At 49.5% G+C, this 20,000-nt stretch overlaps 2 protein-coding genes and 1 long non-coding RNA gene across 8 annotated transcripts in view; 1 reads left to right on the top strand and 2 right to left on the bottom strand.

Moving 5' to 3' along the window:
• WDR33 (WD repeat domain 33) overlaps positions 1-11,433 on the top strand; it is a 107,070-nt gene extending 95,637 nt beyond the window's left edge. For 2 of the 4 annotated variants that reach the window (XM_037523133.1, XM_037523134.2), the window contains exons 18-22: positions 1,894-2,332; positions 6,873-7,036; positions 7,146-7,238; positions 8,999-9,211; positions 10,807-11,433. In XM_037523133.1, the coding sequence (XP_037379030.1) occupies positions 1,894-2,332; positions 6,873-7,036; positions 7,146-7,238; positions 8,999-9,211; positions 10,807-11,036 (1,139 nt within the window). In that variant the 3' untranslated portion in view covers positions 11,037-11,433. The remainder of the gene's footprint in view (positions 1-1,893; positions 2,333-6,872; positions 7,037-7,145; positions 7,239-8,998; positions 9,212-10,806) is intronic. The other 2 variants (XM_037523135.2, XM_037523136.2) reach the window with 2 other exon arrangements.
• LOC119255716 (uncharacterized) lies at positions 1,121-13,317 on the bottom strand. 3 transcript variants are annotated; one of them, XR_008553520.1, is made up of 5 exons: positions 12,938-13,317; positions 12,353-12,565; positions 11,626-11,864; positions 6,480-6,569; positions 1,121-1,860 (listed from the first exon to the last, which is right to left on the bottom strand). It is a non-coding gene; the product is annotated as an uncharacterized LOC119255716 (long non-coding RNA). The 3 variants fall into 3 exon arrangements; XR_005127522.2 differs by having other exon boundaries at positions 11,626-12,565; XR_008553521.1 differs by lacking the exon at positions 11,626-11,864.
• A 279-nt stretch (positions 13,318-13,596) lies between these two features.
• SFT2D3 (SFT2 domain containing 3) lies at positions 13,597-14,241 on the bottom strand. Its single transcript, XM_037522077.1, has one exon. It carries the CDS (start codon positions 14,239-14,241, stop codon positions 13,597-13,599), a length of 645 nt encoding a protein of 214 aa, XP_037377974.1.
• Between the last annotated feature and the right edge of the window lie 5,759 nt (positions 14,242-20,000).

Here is a 20,000-nt window from a genome sequence, read left to right as displayed (position 1 = left end):
AAAGCTTGGTTTTGAATCGATACGAATTATTAGAGGTAGGAGATGCATAGAGAAAGGAACGACGGGAGTGTTTACTTTAGTTCCACTGCATGGAAGTCATGGCCAACAGGGAAAAGAGAACGAAACCATCAAGGTTCAGTCTTTGAAACTGGGGATCTTAAGGAGAGACTTTGATCCACAAAGTATAGTAATCAACACACCGAGAGCCTGCCTCTTCCTCTCCCTATCCTGTGTCTGTCTCTGCCTGCCCCGCTTCTCTTTACACCCCCCCACCCTCTTTCTCTCTTCTTCCTCCTCTATTTCCCTCCCGGGGACCAAAGGGAGAAGGGCGAGCCGAGAAAGTGGCCCTGCCATCCCCTACTGGATTAACCAGCACCGCCGCCCCATCTCCGGTGGTCACATCCCTTCTAATTTGTAGTGGTGGGTTTCTTGGCGCAGGATGCTTTTAAACAGATAGAGGTAATGGGAGGATTAATATTCCTAGGTAAGTCCAAGTGGAATGTGCTCAGCTTCCTCAGGTCAAAGATCTGCCATGTCTGAGATCATAGAAGTTCCAGCACCACTGTCAGAGAAGCCATTAGCTGCGGAACACACTGAGAAGGAAGAGGGCTTGTCTGTCAGCAGGAAACAGACCTGGGGTGTTTGCAAGCTGAACAGTGGCTATTGGGAGGTGCTTGTCTCAGCGTGGGGAGGACTAGTGTGCTGAAGGAAATATGAGGAGGCAGAGGGACAGAAAGAGCTCAAGAGAGAGTCCTAGTGTTTTGTTTTTATGCTGAGATCTCCAAGGTTTTATGCACGTTGAGTGGTGAGGAACGATTGACCTGACCAAGAGAGATGACGAAAAATGGAAGTGGGAAGAACAACGGAAGGATCAGATTCGTGGCTGGCTGTGCCTGCTACAGCGTATCCTGCTGCCAGGGAAATGCAGGGAAATGCGGGAGCTGGGCAAGTGGAGGCATTTCTTTTAAAAACTTAGTTAAGCAATGTGTCTCTCTGCTACCTTCTTTTTAAAAATGTTTGATTTAAATTGTATGTTGACAGAAGATAGGTGTTAATTTACAATAACTATAGTAGCTCAGCGGCCAGTAAAACAAATCCCTTCAAAATTAGGTGAGCTTAGTTGACCATCACATATTTAATTGGCCTCTTTCCATCTTTATTCAGGTTTTGAATATATTATCTATATCAGATATTAAGAAAAAACAACCAAAAACTCGTACTGGCACTGCAAAGTGGTGGTAGCATAGTTGAGGAGAGGGCTTGTCATAGGAAGGGGCAAGGGAAAAAAGTGTTCCTGTTAAGCCTGAAAGTGAGTACAGAGGGGTTCTGTGGCCAGTGCAGATATAAGAGAGACCCTTGGATTTACAGAGGATTTTGTTAAGGATCCAAATGTGTGTGTTAGCGGTTACGTTGAATGACCTAGGGGTTAAAGGAGCAACATCTGAGATAATGGTCAGTGCAGCTCCACACCCTGGGTGGGTTTTGCAAACCTTTCGAGTGTAGAGGCGAGTTCCCACTGCCTGACCTGCAGTGTGCAAGTTCTCTTCCTTCCCCCCCTGGGGTTGCTGGAGCAGGTAAGCAGAGTGAAGCCTCTGGAAGGATGGGGCAGGGGAAGGGAAGCTCTTTCTAATGTTTTCTAATCAGTCCTCAGGGCAGCTGCATCTCCCAGGAGGTAGTAATTTGCCTCAGGTCAGATGGTTCGACTGCGGGGCTATGATGACGCTGAAATCCAGGACAGGGTGCTTCAGGGGCATCTGCCTTCTCAGCATGCTTGCGCACCCAGGAGGGTAGACATTCTAAACGAAGAGTGCTTTCTGAGCCTTCAGGATGCTCCCAATCAGAGCTGTGTTGGCAGGGTTCCTGGAAGATAAAAGTCAGCTTTGTTTCCTCTAGGTGATGCCCGCGGCCCCCCAAACCATCACATGGGTCCGATGTCCGAGAGGCGACATGAGCAGAGCGGTGGCCCCGAGCACGGTCCCGAGAGGGGGCCTTTCCGGGGTGGCCAGGACTGCAGGGGGCCCCCGGATAGGCGCGGCCCTCACCCCGACTTCCCTGATGACTTCAGCAGACCAGATGACTTCCACCCTGACAAGCGCTTTGGCCACCGATTGCGTGAATTTGAGGGGAGAGGAGGACCTTTACCACAAGAAGAGAAGTGGAGGCGTGGGGGTCCCGGGCCTCCCTTTCCTCCTGATCACAGGGAATTCAGTGAGGGGGATGGCCGGGGGGCAGCCCGGGGCCCTCCAGGAGCATGGGAGGGCCGAAGACCTGGAGATGAACGATTCCCCCGGGACCCTGAGGACCCGCGTTTTCGGGGGCGCAGAGAAGAAAGGTGGGCTGGATATTTTTTGGGTCCATTTCATTTTTCCTGACGTCTTTTACGTGTTCTCTCCACTAAAGTCTTTCTTCTGAGGAGCTAGTAGAACCACTGTGCTATGAAGTGTCTTGAATCTGACTAGAAATCTTCTGTTCTTCTTGATTAGAATGAGAAATGTGAGATCTATAGGCTGTGTGTAAAGGCATTATTAGGTGGTTTTTGCATAATTGCCTAAAGATCATAACAAAATCAAATGAAACTAAAAATAATCTTGCTGTTAAACTAAAATTAGGTTGAAGTCAGGCTTGACCATTCAGCTTACTTGGGGTAAAAAAGATGAGATGGTGAAAAAAATAAGAATTAGGAAAATCTTTGTTTATTCACCACTGTCCTCAGCACCTAGAGCAGTCGTGGTGACACACTGCAGCTGCGCAGTCACCATTCAGTAATCTGTTAAATGGGGACACCTGCTTGAGCAGATTCAGTGCATTCGGTGGTGCACTCACTAGTCAGCTCAGGCTGCCTTAACGAAGCACCAGAGCCTGGGTGGCTTAAATAGCAGAAATGCATTTTCTCAGTTTTGGAAGCTGGAAGGCCCACAGCAGAGTCCAGCAGGGTCAGTTTGTGCTGAGAATGCTCTTCCTGGCTCCCCCCCCGTTGTCCTCGAATGAAGGTGCAAGAGAGTGAGCAAGCTCTTACTAGTCTCTTTCCAACAAGGGCATAGTCACGCCACAAGGATCCCACCCTTAGAACTTCATCTAACCCCAGTTATTTCTCAGCTGTCCATCTCCAGAGATCTTCACACTGGGACTTAGGGCTTCAACATAGGGATTTTGTGGGGGCACGTAAACATATAGTCCATAATAGGAGCTATTTTCTGATTAAGGCAATTTAGATTCTTTCTGTCCCTTTGTTACTAGAAAAGTTGAACGGTAGATGCCTGGTCAAAAGGAGTCCTGTTGTCTTTGGAGATTGTGCCTTGTGCCCGCTCATCTCTTGTTGACCACCCCAACCTCCCTTACCTTAATAGCTGGGGTGGTGGGATGGAAAAGTAAAGCAAAAAGTAATAAATGTAAGAGTGATAGAAAATCAGCCCTTTTATAAAGTGATCAGTGTTCAGACAAGGATAGTTAGTGAATGCTAATGATTGGGGAAGGGATTGTGGTGAACTGGGTATGGGGTGGGGGGCCCAAATGTCACCCCATAGGGTACTTAATTGCAAAGGAGAAAAAGTACTTTTGGAATAGTAAAATTGGGTTTCCACCCACTGTACATCACAGTGAGACAAATTGGCATCATTAAGAGCTAAGCAGCACTTGCCAAAATTGTGCACCTGAATCTAATCACGAGGAAAGACTCAGATAAAATCAAATGTGGTACTTTCTAGAAAACACCTGGATGGACCCTTCCAAAAAGTCAAGGTTAAGACAGATAAAATACAGAAGGGGAATGGTGCTAGCTTGAGACCACAGAGACACGACCGCTGTATAACGGTGCGTGATCATGGTCGAGAGCTCTATTGAGAAACAACTATGAAGGACATTTTGAGGACTATGGAAGAAATTTGAATTGGGCTATAAAGTATTACGTGTTATTTAGTATATTTACATACACTAAATAATAGGTAGAAGAATGTCCTTATTCTTAAAAGAAACACACCAAAGTATTAGGGATTAAGCATCAATGCTTTTCATTAATTTTTTAATTTTTTTAAGCATCCTTGTTTATTTTTTTACAACATAGAATATCTCCCCTTAGGTGTGGTCACCATGGTTTCCCAGCACCAAAGCGCCCCCAGCCCTCCACCACCCTCCACTGCACGCTCTTCCCCTCAGTTCTCTGCTCTTTCCCCCCACCCTCCCCGAGTGTGTCAGATCTGTGTCTGCTTCAGGGTCAGCCTTACTGTGTGTCTCCTTTGGTCCTTTGGTTCATCTAGATGCCAGATAGAAATGAAACCATCTGGTTCTTATTTTTCTCCTTCTGGCTTATTTCACTGAGCATGATCCCTTCCAGCTCCATCCATGTTGCCACAAATGGCATGAGTTTATCTTTTTTGATCTCTGAATAGTATTCCATTGTGTATGCACCACATCCTCTTGACCCAGTCTCTGGTCTTGGGCATTTAGGTTGTTTCCATATCTTGGCGGTTGTAAATAGTGCTGCTATAAACATAGGAGTGCAGGTTTCCTTTTGAATGAGCATTTTGTGTCCTTTCAGTAGATTCCTAGGAGCGGCATCACTGGATCATAGGGTAGATGCATTTTTTGTCGTTGGGAGAACCTCCTTGTCTCCATGGGGCTGGCCAGTCTGCATTCCCATTAGTATAATAGGGTTCCTTTTTCTCCAGCACTTCTTGTTTGTGGATTTTTTGATATGGGCCATTCTCACAGGTATGAGGTGTTTTGGTTTTGGTTGTGGTTTTGGTTTGCATTTTGTGGTTTTGGTTTGCATTTCTCTGATAAATAACTATGAGCATTTTTTCATATGTCGGTCATCTGCGTGTCTTCTTGGGAGAAGTGCCTGTTTAGCTCTTCTGCCCTATTTTTAAATGATTTAAATTTTTTTTAATGTTTATTTTCTTACATTGTTGTTAATTTGTCTACAGTATTTGATTTCTACCCTCAGGTGTAGTCCCCATAGTTCTCCCACTCCACAGCACCCGTGACCCATCACCACAGTCCCTTGTGCTCTTCCCTCCCGTTTTGACCCTTTCTCCACCCCCCATCCCCCACCGTGGGCCTCAGATCTGTGGCAGCTTGCAGGTTTCGTCTTTTTCCTTACCTTTTCTTTGGCTTCTCAGTATTCCGCACATTCGTGAAACCATCCATCGTTTATCTTTTTCCTTCTGATTTATTTTGCTTAGCATAGTCCCTTCCAGTTCCATCTATGTTGCTGCAACTGGCATAAGTTTATCTTTTTTGATCACTGAGTAGTATTCCATTGTGTATATATGCCACGTCTTCTTGCTTTCTACCCATTTTTTGATTAGGTTTTTTTTTTTTTTTTAAGATTTATTTTTTATTTATTTATGCATATAAGCACTGGGGTACAGGCCAGAGGTATGGGAGGGCGAGAGGATTCACCAGAGACAGATCGGGGAACAGAACAGGCAGACTGACTGAAATACACTGCTGAGGGGAGCAGCGGGCAAGACAGGAGAGGTCTGCTGTGCCATGTGTGTAGCTCCCTGGCTGGGGATCAAATTCATGCCATTGCGATGACAGTGATGAGACTTAACCCCTATGCCACCAGGGAGGCCCAGGTTGTTTTCTTTTTGAGTTGTATAAGACCTTTGTTATCAATCCCTTATTAGATGTATGGTGTGCAGATATTTTCTCCCACTCAGTAGGGTGTCTCTTCGTTGTAGTCACTCTTGCTATGCAGAAGTCAGTTGTCAATGTTGGCAGCTGATTTTGAAATGGTTTACAAAATACTTTTGTGTATAGAGAGACAGGCAAGATCTAGGTGAAGTAGGTATGACATTTTGTAGTTCCGTTCTTTGAACTTTACTGTTAGTTTGAACTTTTTCAAAATAAAATACTGTGTAAAAGATAACTGAGTGGAGACTCAAGAAAAAGCAGAAGGCTGAGAGGAAGCCACAGCAGATGGTTCATGCAGGCTGACCCTGTGACCTTGCTTCCTTTGTCCCTTTCTCCAGTTTTCATGGCTGCTTTTGGTCTATACCTATGCAACTTTCCTGCTTGGAGATCTCTTTTCTGCCTCCTCTCCGGGTCTGCTGCTGTGCTGTGCTTCCTCATAATGGTTCTGCTTCAGTAATACCTCTACCAACTTAGTTTCTTAGACCCAGGATTCCTGAGAGTGAAATTATCCACCAGGCAGGGCTCTAGGCTGCCAGCTAGCCAGTGGGTGGACCGTCCGTAAGCCAGGTGTCTACTTGTATACCTGTTAGCTTTGTAACAGGACCATTGGTGAGATTCACGGCCACCCCTGCTGGCTCTGAGTAGACTGAACCAGCAGACTGGAGAGGACACATGCTCTCAACGAAGTCACTGGCAGGCGTGCGTCTAAACCTGCTTCTTTCATGATTACATAAGTAATATTCACTGTGAAAATGTAAATGATAATGAAAAATACTAGGGAAGCAGTGATAAAGAGCCTGGGCTGGGGTGAAGCCTGGCTGAGTTCAAATCCCAACACTCACCTGTGCCGTAATCTGTTTGTGCTGGGTGTTCGCGTGGGCAGGGTGGAGCTAATAAAAGTACTAGCTTCATCTGGCGGTTGTGAAGGTGAACTGAAATGAAACAATACATGTAAAGCTCTTGGCATGATATAGCACTTAAAAATGCTTGCTATTACTATTCCTAAAAGCCTAAAAGAAAATTAAAATAACCCTACATTCTGGTATGTTTCCTGCCTGTCTGGTTTTGCCTGTAATGTTGGGACTGTGAAATGTGTAATTTAAAAAATGTATAATTTTTTCTTCCATTTAACACTGTATCCTATTTTCTCATATCATTATGCTTCTTTGAACCGTGAACTTAAGAGCTTCCAGGTATTCCCTTCGGTAAATGTTTTGCTGCTTTTTTCCTGACAGCTTTAGAAGAGGAGCCCCCCCAAGACATGAGGGCCGTGTTCCCCCCAGAGGAAGGGATGGTTTTCCCGTCCCTGACGACTTTGGTCCAGACGAGAATTTTGATGCTTCTGATGAAGCTGCCCGAGGAAGGGATCTCAGAGGTCGAGGTCGGGGTACCCCCCGAGGTGAGCATGTCCAGAAGACACCAGGGCTGGAAGGATGGGGGTACAGAGGCAGGTTGTGGACATTCCTGAAATAGTCTGTGAGCGTGGTGTCGTCTGTTCCATCGCCTAGGAGGACGGAAGGGTTTACTTCCCACTCCTGATGAGTTCCCTCGATTTGAAGGAGGACGGAAACCAGACTCTTGGGATGGAAGTAGAGAGCCAGGTAAGGAAGGAGCACTGCCTGTGGCTTATGGATATCTGGAGACCAGCAGTACAGAGCGTGGTGAGGACTCCTGGAAGCCTGAGACTTTCCCAGGGTCCACCAGGTCTTCTTGCTCACAAATTACTCTACACGGGAGGCTGCATTGTCGCTACATCTCTCAGTAGCATTTCATCACAGTAGGTTCAGTGCAGAATCTCCTGCATTGAATATATAGATACAGATATATATAACAAGAGCCCCCCGGGTGGCGCAGGGGCTTAATTCTCAGCCCTATCAAGCTATCGCCAGCCACTGCAACGTGAGTTCAATCCCCGGCCAGGGAACAACCCACAGGGCACAGCAGACCTTTCCTGTCTTACCTTCTGCTTCCCTCAGCAGTGTATTTCGGTACATCAGCTGTTCTGTTCCCCACTATCTCTGGTGAATTCTCTAGCCCCCTCCTACTGCACCTCTGGCCTACACCCCAGGTCGTTTTTTTTTTTAAGATTTATTTATGCATACAAGAAGTGGGGTACAGGCCAGAGGTGTGGGGGGTGAAAGGATTCACCAGAGACAGAATGGGGAGCAGAACAGGTAGATCTACTGAAATACACTGCTGAGGGGAGCAGCAGACAAGCCAGGAGAGGTCTGCTGCTCCCTGTGGGTTGCTCCTTGGCCAGCCGGGGATTGAACTCGTGCTGCAGAGGCTGCGGACAGCTTCATGGGTTGTGTCTTAACCCCTTGCGCCACCAGATAGGCCCTACACCCCAGTTTCTTATATGCATAAATAAATAAAAATAAAATTTTTTTTAAGATTTATTTATTTATTTATACAAGCACTGGGTACAGTCAGAAGCACGTGAGGGTGAGAGAATTCACCAGAGCCAGAGCGGGGAGCAGAGCAGGCAGAAAGATCCAAGTATACTGCTGAGGGTAGCAGTGGGCACGGCAGGAGAGGTCTGCGCGCCATGTGGGACCCTGGACGGTGGCCGGGAATCGAACCGGTGCTGCAGAGGCTGTGGGCAGCTTTGCAGCCCAGTGCTCAACCGCTGCGCCACCAGGGGAGACCCAAAAATAAATCTTTTTTTATAATTTTTTTTTAAGATTTATTTATTTATACAAGCACTGGGGTACAGACTGGAGGTGCGGGAGGGTGAGAGGATTCCCCAGAGACAGAGCAGGGAACAGAACAGGCAGATGGACCGAAGACACTGCTGAGGGGAGCAGCAGGCGGGGCAGGAGAGGTCTGCCATGTCATGTGGGCATCTCCCTGGCCAGCTAGGAATCGAACCTGCGCTATGGAGGCTGCGGACAGTTTCACAGCGCTCCGCTCAACCCGCTGCACCACCGGGGAGGCCAATAAAAATAAATCTTAAAAAAAAAAGTACTGTTTTTACTAAATTTTTTTTTTTAAGTATCATTTGATGGTTTAGTCTTAATTGATAACATGACAAATATTACTAGATATAATTCTTGTAAAATCTGTTTGGGGTCTTCAGTGATTTTTAAGAAAAGACACATCTTGAGACTAAAAGGTCTGAGAGCCACCTTTCCTGTCTCTTGCTCTAGGAGGAAGGGATGTTGATTTCTAATCTTCACCTTTTTACAGTGTAACTTCTGCCTCGCCTACAGTGGGGATTCAGGGAGTGTTTCCTGCACGAAATGAATGTTGGTTTTCAAGTTGATCCTGGTCCTGACAGTAGTTTCTGTCTGCTTTGGGCACACTGTGATGTAATGAGATTGCCAGGCTCTTAGTCTTATGATGCTGCTTCACATTTCAGGGCCGGGCCATGAACACTTCCGCGATGCTCCCCGCCCCGATCACCCCCCTCACGACGGCCATTCCCCAGCTAGCAGAGAACGGTCCTCTTCTCTCCAAGGCATGGACATGGCGTCCCTGCCACCTCGCAAGCGTCCCTGGCATGACGGGCCAGGGACCTCAGAGCACAGAGAAATGGACGCCCCAGGGGTGCCTTCTGAGGAACGAGGCAAAGGTAGGTGGAGTTCAGTGATTATACCTGAGGCCCGCACTACAGCCCGTGGGAGCGCCCGCTTGGTGACTGCAAGCTCAGCCTCCACACCGGTCTCCTGCAGTTGCTTCCAGAATCTCCTGGTTCGTTCAAGTTTTCCACTGTGCTGACAGGCTGCCTCTGCACTCTGCTCTTCTTTTCTGAGGAACTTCTGCTCTGATTGGCAAGTGTGCTCCCCACTTGTGGCCCACTCTGCCCCCTCAGGCTATCCTCAGGGGGGGAATCATTCTCTTTCAGGACTGGTTTTTTTTTTTATTGTAAGCCTGGAAGGAAGACTGCTTGTGCTCACTTTGGGTAATGTGATCTGAAGAAGTTATTTTAAGCCCCTTGCAGTAATTTCTATTACATGAAACTTGGGATCTTTATTTTAGAGGCAGCACTGTTAGCCAGGAGCAGGGCCACCTACTACTGCTGCAGTTCTGGGCCTATGTTAGACCGGGCAGTTGCATATGTGCTCTGGTAGGCAGGCTGCTGGGAAAATTGCTCATGGGCCCGGCTTGTGCTCCACTCTTGTCAATCTGCCTCGTGTTTACAGTCCTCCATGACTAAGTTCTGCTTTGTGTTTTTGACAGTTTATTTGGCTCTTCTCCAGACAAAACTCTCAGAAATTACCTCCTGTGTCAGATCTCTCCGCCCAGGCACATCTTTTCCGTTGCTGGTTGGTGTGGTCATTGTCTTGGACTTTCAAGGACACCTTTCTAGTTGTCCAGCCAAAGACAGGCTAGTATAGAAAACGACATCCTAGCTGACAAATTCTCTTGCCTAAAGAACTTCCCCATGGGCCTGTGCTGCACTTTATAAGGAGAAAAAAAAACAATTATTCCTGTGGCTAGCTTTCTTCTTCACCTTAAGTGAATTCAAATTCCATTCAAAAATTTAATAAAGTTGGCAATGGTGCATTATGGTAGATGTGGCCAAATCTATCATCTGATGAGAAAAAAATTAGAAGTCAGAATTTAATAACACTTAAAAGTTTGTGTTCAAGTCTGGAGCATTTAATCTTGGGAGAAATCTAAAAGCCATTGTTTTTTCAAATATTTGACTTCACTGTTTAAAAGATGACCAAAGGTGTCACGTAATCATGGGATAACCATAGTAAACACTTATCCTGGTTAGTGTACCTGTAATTAACATCAACAGTTTGGGTGTCTTTGTGGCTTCCAAAATTAAGTTGAGTTTTCAGGCCTCTCCTCAGAGTACCACTAGTAGCACAGAAGAGGGAGACAATAATTTCCATAGACTGGCGACATGGCCTGGTGTGGTCCTTGACTCCCAGAACATGCTCCATGTTTCTCTTGGTCTCTTCTCATCTTGGTCACTGCTTGGGGAATCTTGTCAGGTTGAAGCTGAGGGCAGGGCCAGGAGCCAGGATGGCAGTGAGGTGCAGTGGTCAGGAGGGTGGGCTGTTCCGAACGCTCTACTCATGTCCTCAGATTCTCTTTTAAACAAAGTCACACAAGTGTTCCACCCTCATCATACAGTGAAAGTTTGTACCAGGAGTTACTGATTTGAACAATTTCTGATTTAAAGTCACAAGTGAAATCAATGTTTCATTTCAGGCCGAGGGGGCCCAGGACCTTCCCAGAGAGTGCCAAAGTCCGGGCGATCCAGCTCCTTGGATGGAGATCACCATGATGGCTATCACAGAGATGAACCTTTTGGGGGCCCTCCTGGCAGTGGGACTCCCTCGAGAGGGGGCCGGAGTGGCAGTAACTGGGGTAGAGGGAGTAGCATGAACTCTGGCCCACCCAGGCGAGGAGCTTCGAGGGGTGGCGGGAGAGGTCGGTAGAAGTGGGGGCTGAGTAGCCCCATGCCTCTCTGGACAGTATTTAAGAACTTCTTGTGGACTTACTAAGAGAAACAAAAGGAAGCCTGCACCATGTAGCCCTGAGCTCTCTTGCGGGGCTGATGACCCCCCGGAGCCATTAACGAGATCTTCGAGAAGAGACTGCTGCCAGCTGCACCGAGTAGCGGGCCTTGTTTTGTCCTGTCTGCCCTCACTGCCCTCACTCCCACTGTTTTGTGAAGATAAAAGCTGGAATTTTTTTTTTAAGTGTCACAAGACATGGAGCCCCTCCACAAATTTAAGTTCATGTCCTATTGGAAATTTGTTTCTATATGTACAGTTTGTCAAAGAAAAAACATTAAGTTGTTTTTGTATGAATACAGAATGTGATTTACGCAAGGATTAACAGAAAACTACTTGTGAAGTGCTTGCCGTAAGGAAACGCTGTTTCCATTGCATCTAGTCTGCTGAGGGGTGTGCAGTGAAGGCTGATACTCATGAGCAGATCTGATGGGAACCACTAAGTTGTCTATATTTCATGTTAACTTTTCTTTTTAAGCAAATTCTCACCTAGCCATTCTGCCACACTTACCTTGGTAAAAGTGGTAAGTACTTTAAAACTTTAACCTAGTTTGAAGTAGATCCAAAGCTTCAGACATGCTCTGGCAGAAGTTAAACTGAAGAAACTTAAATTTCCCGTCAAAGTAGGGAATTCTCCCGACTATACATCTGCCAGCAATCACACGGCACAAGTCAACTGCCTTCTTTTTGATGAAAGACAGGAATGAAACATGTACTCTCTTAATTACGGTAAATCATTTCACAGGATGTCTAAATGGAAAAGGGACCAAAATATGTCTTAAAACAATTTGCAAAATGTAACTTTCTTCCCTGCCATACTAGCTAACCTAGAGCCAGGAAGTTCTTTTCCACAAGCTTCCTTTAGTTTTAAATGTTGTATTTGACCCAGTTTTGGCTGGCAGCCAAAAGTTCAGTTTGAGAATACCCCATGATACTTTTTATAAGAAAAAAGCTTTTATTATTGAAAGAACAGGCCTGAAGCTGCCTTAGCATTCTCATTATGGCGCCAGCTTCAGTTTGGCATTTGAGACAAAGTTTAGTAGTGCTAGAAATCTCAGTAATTGCTTAGAAAAATAACCTGGGCATAGTTGGACAGTGTATTGAAAAACTAATTGATTCTCTACTAGTGTAAAAAATGGTGAAAGCTAAGCTCCATCTGCAGTGAGAAAATGTGCACCACACACAGCTTTTTGTGGTTATCAGGATCTAGAGACTATAAGCGAATAATTCCCACTTACTCTGAAATTTATGTCCTGCTTATTAGCACCTCACTGTAAATACAGGACTAGGAGGCTCAAGACTGAGGTTTGTGGATACTTTTTATTTGCTCTCCACTGGTTTGGCTTAAAAAGAGGGAAGTTGTCATCAAATCCAGAGGCTAATCCCATAGTGAGACAAGGCTCTTTTCCCCAAGATGTAAGAACTTGCCATCTTGACATTGACATTTTAGGCTGTAAATTTAAACACACAAGAAATACATCTCTGTAATCAGACAACCAGATGACATTTTGAGAATGATTTAGGGAAAACTCAAATCTTCTCTATGTATTTAGTAGGTACGTGGCAGAGGCATTTTAAAACATTGTCAAAATACAAGATACTGTGCTTTGAATTTTATAAAAGCTGTATTTTCAAACTTTGAATTCTTAACAAAATGTTGGGGAGATTGTTAAAAACACAACAGCATCAACAAAAAACATACTAAGTATTGTAAATTCTAGAGGAATTTAGAATTAGAACACAAGTTTTACCAGGCAACTAGAAAGCGGCCAACGGCACGAAGATTGCCAGTTTTTTTAAAAAAAAAAAAAAAAATCACTCACTGAAAAAGTGCATTTGTTCTTTCCTGAATACTCTCTGGGTGGTTCCCACGAGGTAGGTGACCTTGTTTAGCACGGAGCGAAGAACAGGGCTGTCTTGGAGTTCTGAGGATGAGCGGTGCTACCCTCGGGGGGGGGGGCGGAATGTGGGTATTGGGGTCACTTTTTGAGGTGGGATGCAGGACACGGAGCAGGGGCCGGGGACATACACCCTGAGCCTGGACAAGCAGGAACGTCCTGCCCGACACACCCGCTCAGGCGACACCGGAACGAGCCCCAGAAAACAACCGTTCCCAGGTTGTGCACCCACAGAACCGTGGCTCGCAGCCGGGGCCGGCCACGGGAGCAGCTGGTGGGCTCCCCGCGGCCGCCCGAGGCCCTGCTGCGCGGTGGCCTGGAGCCCGGCGCGGAGTCCGGCGATCCCGGGCAGCTTCGCCTGGACGCTCACGAGACGCGCCGTCTTCGGCCGGCGGCGCCTGCAGGCCGGGCGCGGGCGGTGTCCTCCCACAGGGCCTCCGTCGAGCCGGGCGCTGCAGACGCGGTGTCGGGGCCGGGCTGGGCGTCGTGGCGGCCGAGGGCGCGCAGGTCTCGCGGCGGGCTCGCGAGAGCCGGGGGGCGCCCGCCGCCGGCTTCCGGCCTGGCTGCGGCGGGGGCGGCGGGCGTCACACGGGCAGCGCCGGGGCCAGGCCGGCGCGCGGCTTCCAGTGCCCGAGCGCCCAGCGCAGCGCGGCGCCCGCGCCCCAGGGCAGCAGCCCCAGCAGAGCCGCCAACAGCGCCGCCACCTGCGCGCATGCACCGAGTGCCGCGAGCCACGCGCTACGCAGGCCCAGCGCGGCGTACAGCGTGGCGCCCAGCGCGAGCACGTACAGCAGTGCGGGCCCTGACGGCGCCGCCTCGCCGCGCAGCAGGCGCGCGCACGCCGCCCCACCCCCCAGCAGCGCACCGCCCGCCAGCGCCAGCGCCGACCCCAGCGACCAGAGCAGCGCGAACTTGCGCGCGCGCAGCACGAGCGCCGGCGCCTGCAGGGCGGCCAGTCCGAAGCACAGCGCGGCCAGCAGCAGGCACGCGCCGGCCCACGCCAGCCGCTGCGCGCGCGGCACTCCGGCCCCGCACGCCGGGCCCGCCGCCGGCCCCGCGGGGCCCCGCGCCCACGGCCAGGCCGCGCCCGCCCGGCCCAGCCAGCCCGGCCCGCGGCCCGCCGCGGGCGCCTCCGGACGCCCGGCCGCCAGCAGCGGCTCCACGGCGGCCGCTCCGCCCGCGCCGCCCCGCGCCAAGTACTCCTGCAGCTGCCGGTGCAGGCCCGCCATGTCGCGCGCGGTCTCGCCCCTTCCGGGCTGCCCGCGGGGGCCGTGGCGGAAGGGGCGGGGTCTTCGCGGCGGAAGGGGCGGGGCGGCGCGCCGGGCTACGTGGGGACCCGGGAGGCCGGGGCGCGCCTCCCCCGTCGCGGCCCGCGCGGAGCTGACGCCGGTCGAGGGCTAGCCGGGTCGCGCGGGGGCTCTGCAGAGCCGCTGTGGGCGGGGCGTGGGCGGGCGCCCGGTCCCCCTCTCGGGCCTTCGGGGCTGCGCGCCCCGCGCTGCCGAGCCCCGGAGTCGCTGCCGTCCGCGGAGGCCGCTTTTGGGGCCAGCGCCTGTTCCCGGGGCGCGGCTTCGCGGGGCCGGCCGGCGCCCCCGCGGCGTCCCTGGCCCGAGGCTGTCCCCTGCCCCCGCCGCCCCCGCTCCCGGGGCGCCCTGCGCCCTCCCTGGTCGGAGCTTCGTGGGGTGTCTCCGCCGGCGGCGGCCGCGGGGGGCGGCCCGGGTGTCCCCGGGCTCCTGCCCGCCCCGGCCCGCGTGCCGACCCCGCGCGCGCTGGCGGCCGGAGGACGGGCCGGGGCGCCGGCGGTGACCGCGCCCGGGCTGGGCGGCGGCGTCGAGGCCGCTGCCCTGTTCCCCGCGTGGCTGGGCCCATAAACGCCCGTTGCGCAGGTGCAGACCCGGGGGCCCGGCGGCCTGGCGTGGAGGCTCCGCGGCTAGCGGGCGGCGGAGGCCCCTCTCCCGAGGTCCCAGACGCCGGGACCGGCCAGCACCCGCGCTGGGCCGAGCAGGCGCCGCCGCGGGCCCTCGCCGGGCACGACAGGGGCCGACCGCGGGCCCCTCGCGCAGGTCTGTGGCGTGTCCGCCCCGGCTCGTTCCCCGGCTGCCGAGCTTCCGCGGGGGGCGGGAAGCCTCGCCGGCCTCCGAAGGCTGAGTTTTCCGTCACTTGCCATCCGGCTGGGGAGGTGGAGCCGGGCTGCTGGGGGACTTGGTGTTTCCCTTGGTCTCAGCTTCTTTGGGCTGCATTGCAATTCCCTTTGTTCCCTTTGCACCTCTGGCCTGCACCCCAGTTCTCCTGTGCGTGAACGAAGAAGCAAAACGATTCCCTTCACAGCCTTGACAGAGGTTTCCCTACACAGCTACAGCCGGTGGGCTGGTAACACGCTTGTGCTCTGCCGTAGGTAGTGGTAGATGTTACTGGTTTCCTGCTGTTTTAGGCTCTGTTCAGCTTCTTAGCCTTTCTGTTACCTGTTTACCCAGTTACCCCCATTACATTTCTTTCAATATTTTCTGCTTTCCTGGTTGCATCCTCACATACTGTTTTTCAGAATATACTCCAGTTTGTAGCTGACTTGACAATATTGACCATGGGCAAAACCTTAGGATGGCTGCTGTGAAAAATAAAAACAAAATAATAAATGTTGCCAAAGGTGTGGAGAATTGGTACACGTGTAATGCTGGTGGGAATAGAAGTTGTACAACTGCTATGGAAAATTTAACAGTTAAAAAAATAGAATTACCATATAATCCAGTGATTCCACTTCTGGGTTTGTATCTCAAAGAATTGAATCTTTAAGTTTCAGTGTACACCATGTGCATGGGCAGCATTATTAATAATAGCCAAAAGGTAAGATGCAATCTAGGTGTCTATCCAGAAAGGAATAGATAAGCAATATATATATATATACACACACACACATACAAACATTGGAATGTGACTCAGAAAATCGAGATTTTCTGAGGATGTGGGTGGCCTTGAGGATGCTATGCTAAATGAAATAAGTCAGTCATGAAAGGCAAATACTGAATGACACTTCATGTGAGGTACTTGTGTTACAGGGCAGGGAGAGGGGCAGCCCAAACCTGGCAAACCTGCCTATTCTATATAGGGTTCTGCCACCTGTCGCATCAACACAAAACATATGAGACTTTAATGGGAAGGAACTTTAATAAAACTAGGAAACAATACAGGAAAGGCAAAGAATCTAGTTTTCTAAATGAAGCACCCAAAGTTACCCGTCCCCTCGTGGGTAAAAGTCCATCCATATGGGATCGGCCCAGAGCAAGGCCCCAAAGCCTGCCACAAGTCCAAAGCATCTTCCAGTGGGGACCCACAGAAAAGGGTCAGAAACAACCAGACAAATCCGGAAGGAAAAGAGCAAAATCAACATCAAGACAAAAACTGCCATTGTCACCTCCCCACGGGTCTCACCCACATCTGTGTCACCCAGTCCATGACCAAAAGACAAGCACAGTTTCTTCGCGTGTCTCTCGGCTCCATGCGCCTCCTCCAGGTCTCCTTCTGGCTCCATCCTGCTTCCTTCCTCAGTCTCCTCTGCAGCTTCTTCTCTCCCTGCTCAGCTCCACCCTCCCTTGGGTGGGGCAGGGAACCTGGAACCTCCCCCTTTCCTGGGGACCACCCTGTTACACTTGGAGTAGTGAAGATTATGGACAGTGGAATGGTGCTGTATAGATTGTGTTGCCTGATCGTTTATGTAGCTGTGAGCTTCAGAAGATCAGGGTGGTTCTGCTCATTTTAGAATATGAGGGAAACTGAAATCCTGAGAAGCTAAATAATTTATCAGCGCTCACCCCCAAAATTGGTGATAGGCAGAGCTAGAGTATTGGGATTTGGTGAATGGGGTTTTGGGTCCCTCTGAGAAATTTCAGATGTTCCAGGTTCAGCAGAGAGTTTATTGAGGTAGACAGAAAGGAAAGAGACCACCTGCGTAGACTCGGGCGGGCAGACGTAAAGGACAAGATCCATGTTTTGCCAGAGAAAGTGATGTTATTATGTAGTGTTTTTTGTTGGGGGGGGTTGTTTGAGGGGGACACGGTTCATTCCTTGGTGCAGTTTTATCACTTTGGGGTCTGATTAGGTTAGTTTTTTGTAACAGGTGATCCGTTTTCACTGCACCTCGGATTCCTGGAAACTTCCATGCCTGGTTTAACGACTTGTTAATCGTCCCTTGTGAAAACGTCCAGCCCCAATTTTTCTACTCTAAGCTTATATTACAGAGGTTGTGGCTTCGGTGTTTAACCTTGTGTGCTGCTGATACTGGAATTGCAGGTTTTAGGGCCTAGTCTCCCAGCCAGGAACGGGAGCCCCGGCCACTAGACCACCACGGGCCGGTGTCTCACGAAGCCGCAGCAGGAACTTCGCAGACGCTCTGGTGAGCAAGCGAGAAGAGGCAGGTTTGTTCAGAGAAAGAAAAAGTTTATTGAGGAGAAAAGGAACAGAAATAAAGTGGCACCCCAGGCCGTGGAACCAGGCCAGGGAGGGTCAAGGCAGCCGGAGTGGAGTCGTGTCTCAGGAAACACGGACCTTCCCCTCATTATCCCAAAGCTCCACCAGGCTCTTTGTGGACAGTTAGTTCTCGGCTGTCTCATCACTGCCTCAATGTCTGTGTGCCCAGAACTAAGCCTCTGGGTCCCAGCCCTTGTCTCTATTTGGAACGTCCTGTTGACCCTGAGGCCATAAAGTGAGTCCCTAATGTCCTCAGTCGTGGGGTGTGTGATGAGTCCCCTTTGGAATTTGTGCTTCTTATTCTGGAGCTTTCCGGAACTCTCCTGAAGTCCCTGCACTGTCCTCGAGGCTGCCTGAGTGTCCCTAACGTGCCCGCGGAGTCACTTCCCATGACACCGAGAGACCGTCTCTGGTAGTGTTCCTGAGCAGTGGGCTTCCCTGTCCACTGCGCGTAGGCTCAGATCGTGACCTAAGGTTTTTGAGAAGAGAAATCAACTTTTTAGCAAATTGATTGTAAAGCGGGGTCAGGATTGAGAACAATTTTATCACGTTGGGGACTAATTGGGTTAAATTTTATTTTATTGTCTGAAAAGCAAGTTAGGGCCAAGGAAGTGTGGGCTGGACTGCAGTCACTGGCCAGGTAGAGGACATTCCATACAGGAGGAAATACGAAGAGGCTTTTCTTCAGAAAATGGGTTTTAAACTTCTGTTGGTGGGCCCTTGCCTCTGCGAAGACCCCGTGTTCCCGCTTTTGTGTCTCCCAGCTCCAACAGGCCTTGGACCTTAACTCAAGTTTACCTGATAAGCCTCTTGATAAACTCTGCTGAATCTGTTAGAGCAAGTCTCAGAGAAAAGCTGAGATTATGTTTTTCCCCCTCTCTTTGTGCTCCTTGGGTCTAAGACCATTTTAACCATTTAATCACAGATACATTGGTGACTTTTGAAAATCACCTGGTCTGGGGGCTGGTTGTCAGGTAAACCAACATGAATCTAAGGAGGGACTTTCATTGCCTTCAGCTGGTTTCCTGGGTAGGGAGAGGAGCTAGAGGTTGAGTTCATTTGCCAGTCACCAGTGATCGAATCAACCTATAATGAAGCCTCCATAAAAACCCCAAAATGAGGGACTTTCAGGTTGGAGACCTGGAGCTCTTGCACATGCCACCTTACTGAATGCCAGGTCCCACAGGAGAGAAGCTCCTTTGTTTGGGACCGCTTCCTATTTTTCTTTTGTTGATTTGTGTCCTTTGTAATACATTGGGGGTATAGTGAGCAAACAGGTTTGATGAGTCTGTGAACCATCCTAGCAAATTAGTGGAGTCTGAGGGGGGCTGGTTGGGACTCCAGCTGGCTGGTCAGAAGCACAGGTCAGCCTGGGATGATCTAGAGAGGACGATGGTCTTAGTCTTGGGAGACTGGGTACTTTACCTGTGGAATCTGATGCAATCTCTAGGTAGACTGTCAGAATTGGGGTGATTTCTCAGATCCCCTGGTGGCCTAAGTCTCAGTGCTGTCACTGCTATGGCCTGAGTTCGATGTTGGCCAGGGAGCTAACCCACATGGCGCAGCAGACCTCTCCTATCTCCCCACTATTCCCCTCAGCAGTGTATTTCAGTGGATGAACCTGTTCTGCTCCCCACTCTGTCTCTGGTGAATCCTCTCACCTCCCCCCCCCACCTTGGGTCTACACCCCAGTTCTTTTATGCATAAGTGAATAAATAAATCTTTAAAATAAAATAAAATAGGGTCCAGGAATACTACATACGCTCAGGATCCATTTTAGTGACGTTTCCTCAGGAAGCTGATGATGCAGTCCTCAAAGTGAATTTCTCCTGGAAGCAGTGATAACCCAAAATGCCCCCATGTTTCCAACATTGTCCAGGTTGCACTGTTTGATCCAGTAGTTATAGATCTCTTGTGGCTGTTATAAATAAAATATATTTATATAACTATATATGAATGTAATATTCGATGTGTATATTCTATAGTATTATGAATATAATTCATTAAAAATAATGTATGGGATAGTCCATAAGTGGCTAAAATTAAGCTGCTATCATTACCCATGCCTTGTGACCAAACCAGCTCAGTTTTTGGTTGGTTTATTTGGATTCTGGAGAATGCATATTTCACATCTGGGAATATTGCTAGCTGCCTGAAAGAAGTCAGTATTTGAGTAGGGACCTGAATAGAAGCAGACCATGTCTGAATTGCAAAAGGCTGTAACGACAACTCTCTTAATGCCTTTGGGCCCTTACGATAGCCATATAGATATGATTGTAGAAATGTCACGTAGTCTGGGGCTTTGTGGCAAAGCCCTGTGCAGCTCCCAATGACCACTGCTGGGATTTTGGAAAAGCATATTTCCAAGATACTGCCACATGATGCACACCATTTCAGGACAATTACTAGTTGGCATTAATTTAGACTGCTGCAGTGACCAAAGCTACAAAGTAATCATGGAAACTGAAGTTCCCATAATGTCTTAGGCAATGTCAAGAGAAACACTTTGATAGAGAAGGCAGTGCCCAGA

The sequence above is a fragment of the Talpa occidentalis genome, unplaced genomic scaffold (genome assembly GCF_014898055.3).
Source record: "Talpa occidentalis isolate TD23 unplaced genomic scaffold, MPIMG_talOcc4v2.1 talOcc4.3, whole genome shotgun sequence".
Taxonomy (NCBI): domain Eukaryota; kingdom Metazoa; phylum Chordata; class Mammalia; order Eulipotyphla; family Talpidae; genus Talpa; species Talpa occidentalis.
The sequence above is the reverse complement of the archived record's forward strand: the minus strand, read 5'-3'. Positions and strand labels throughout refer to the sequence as shown.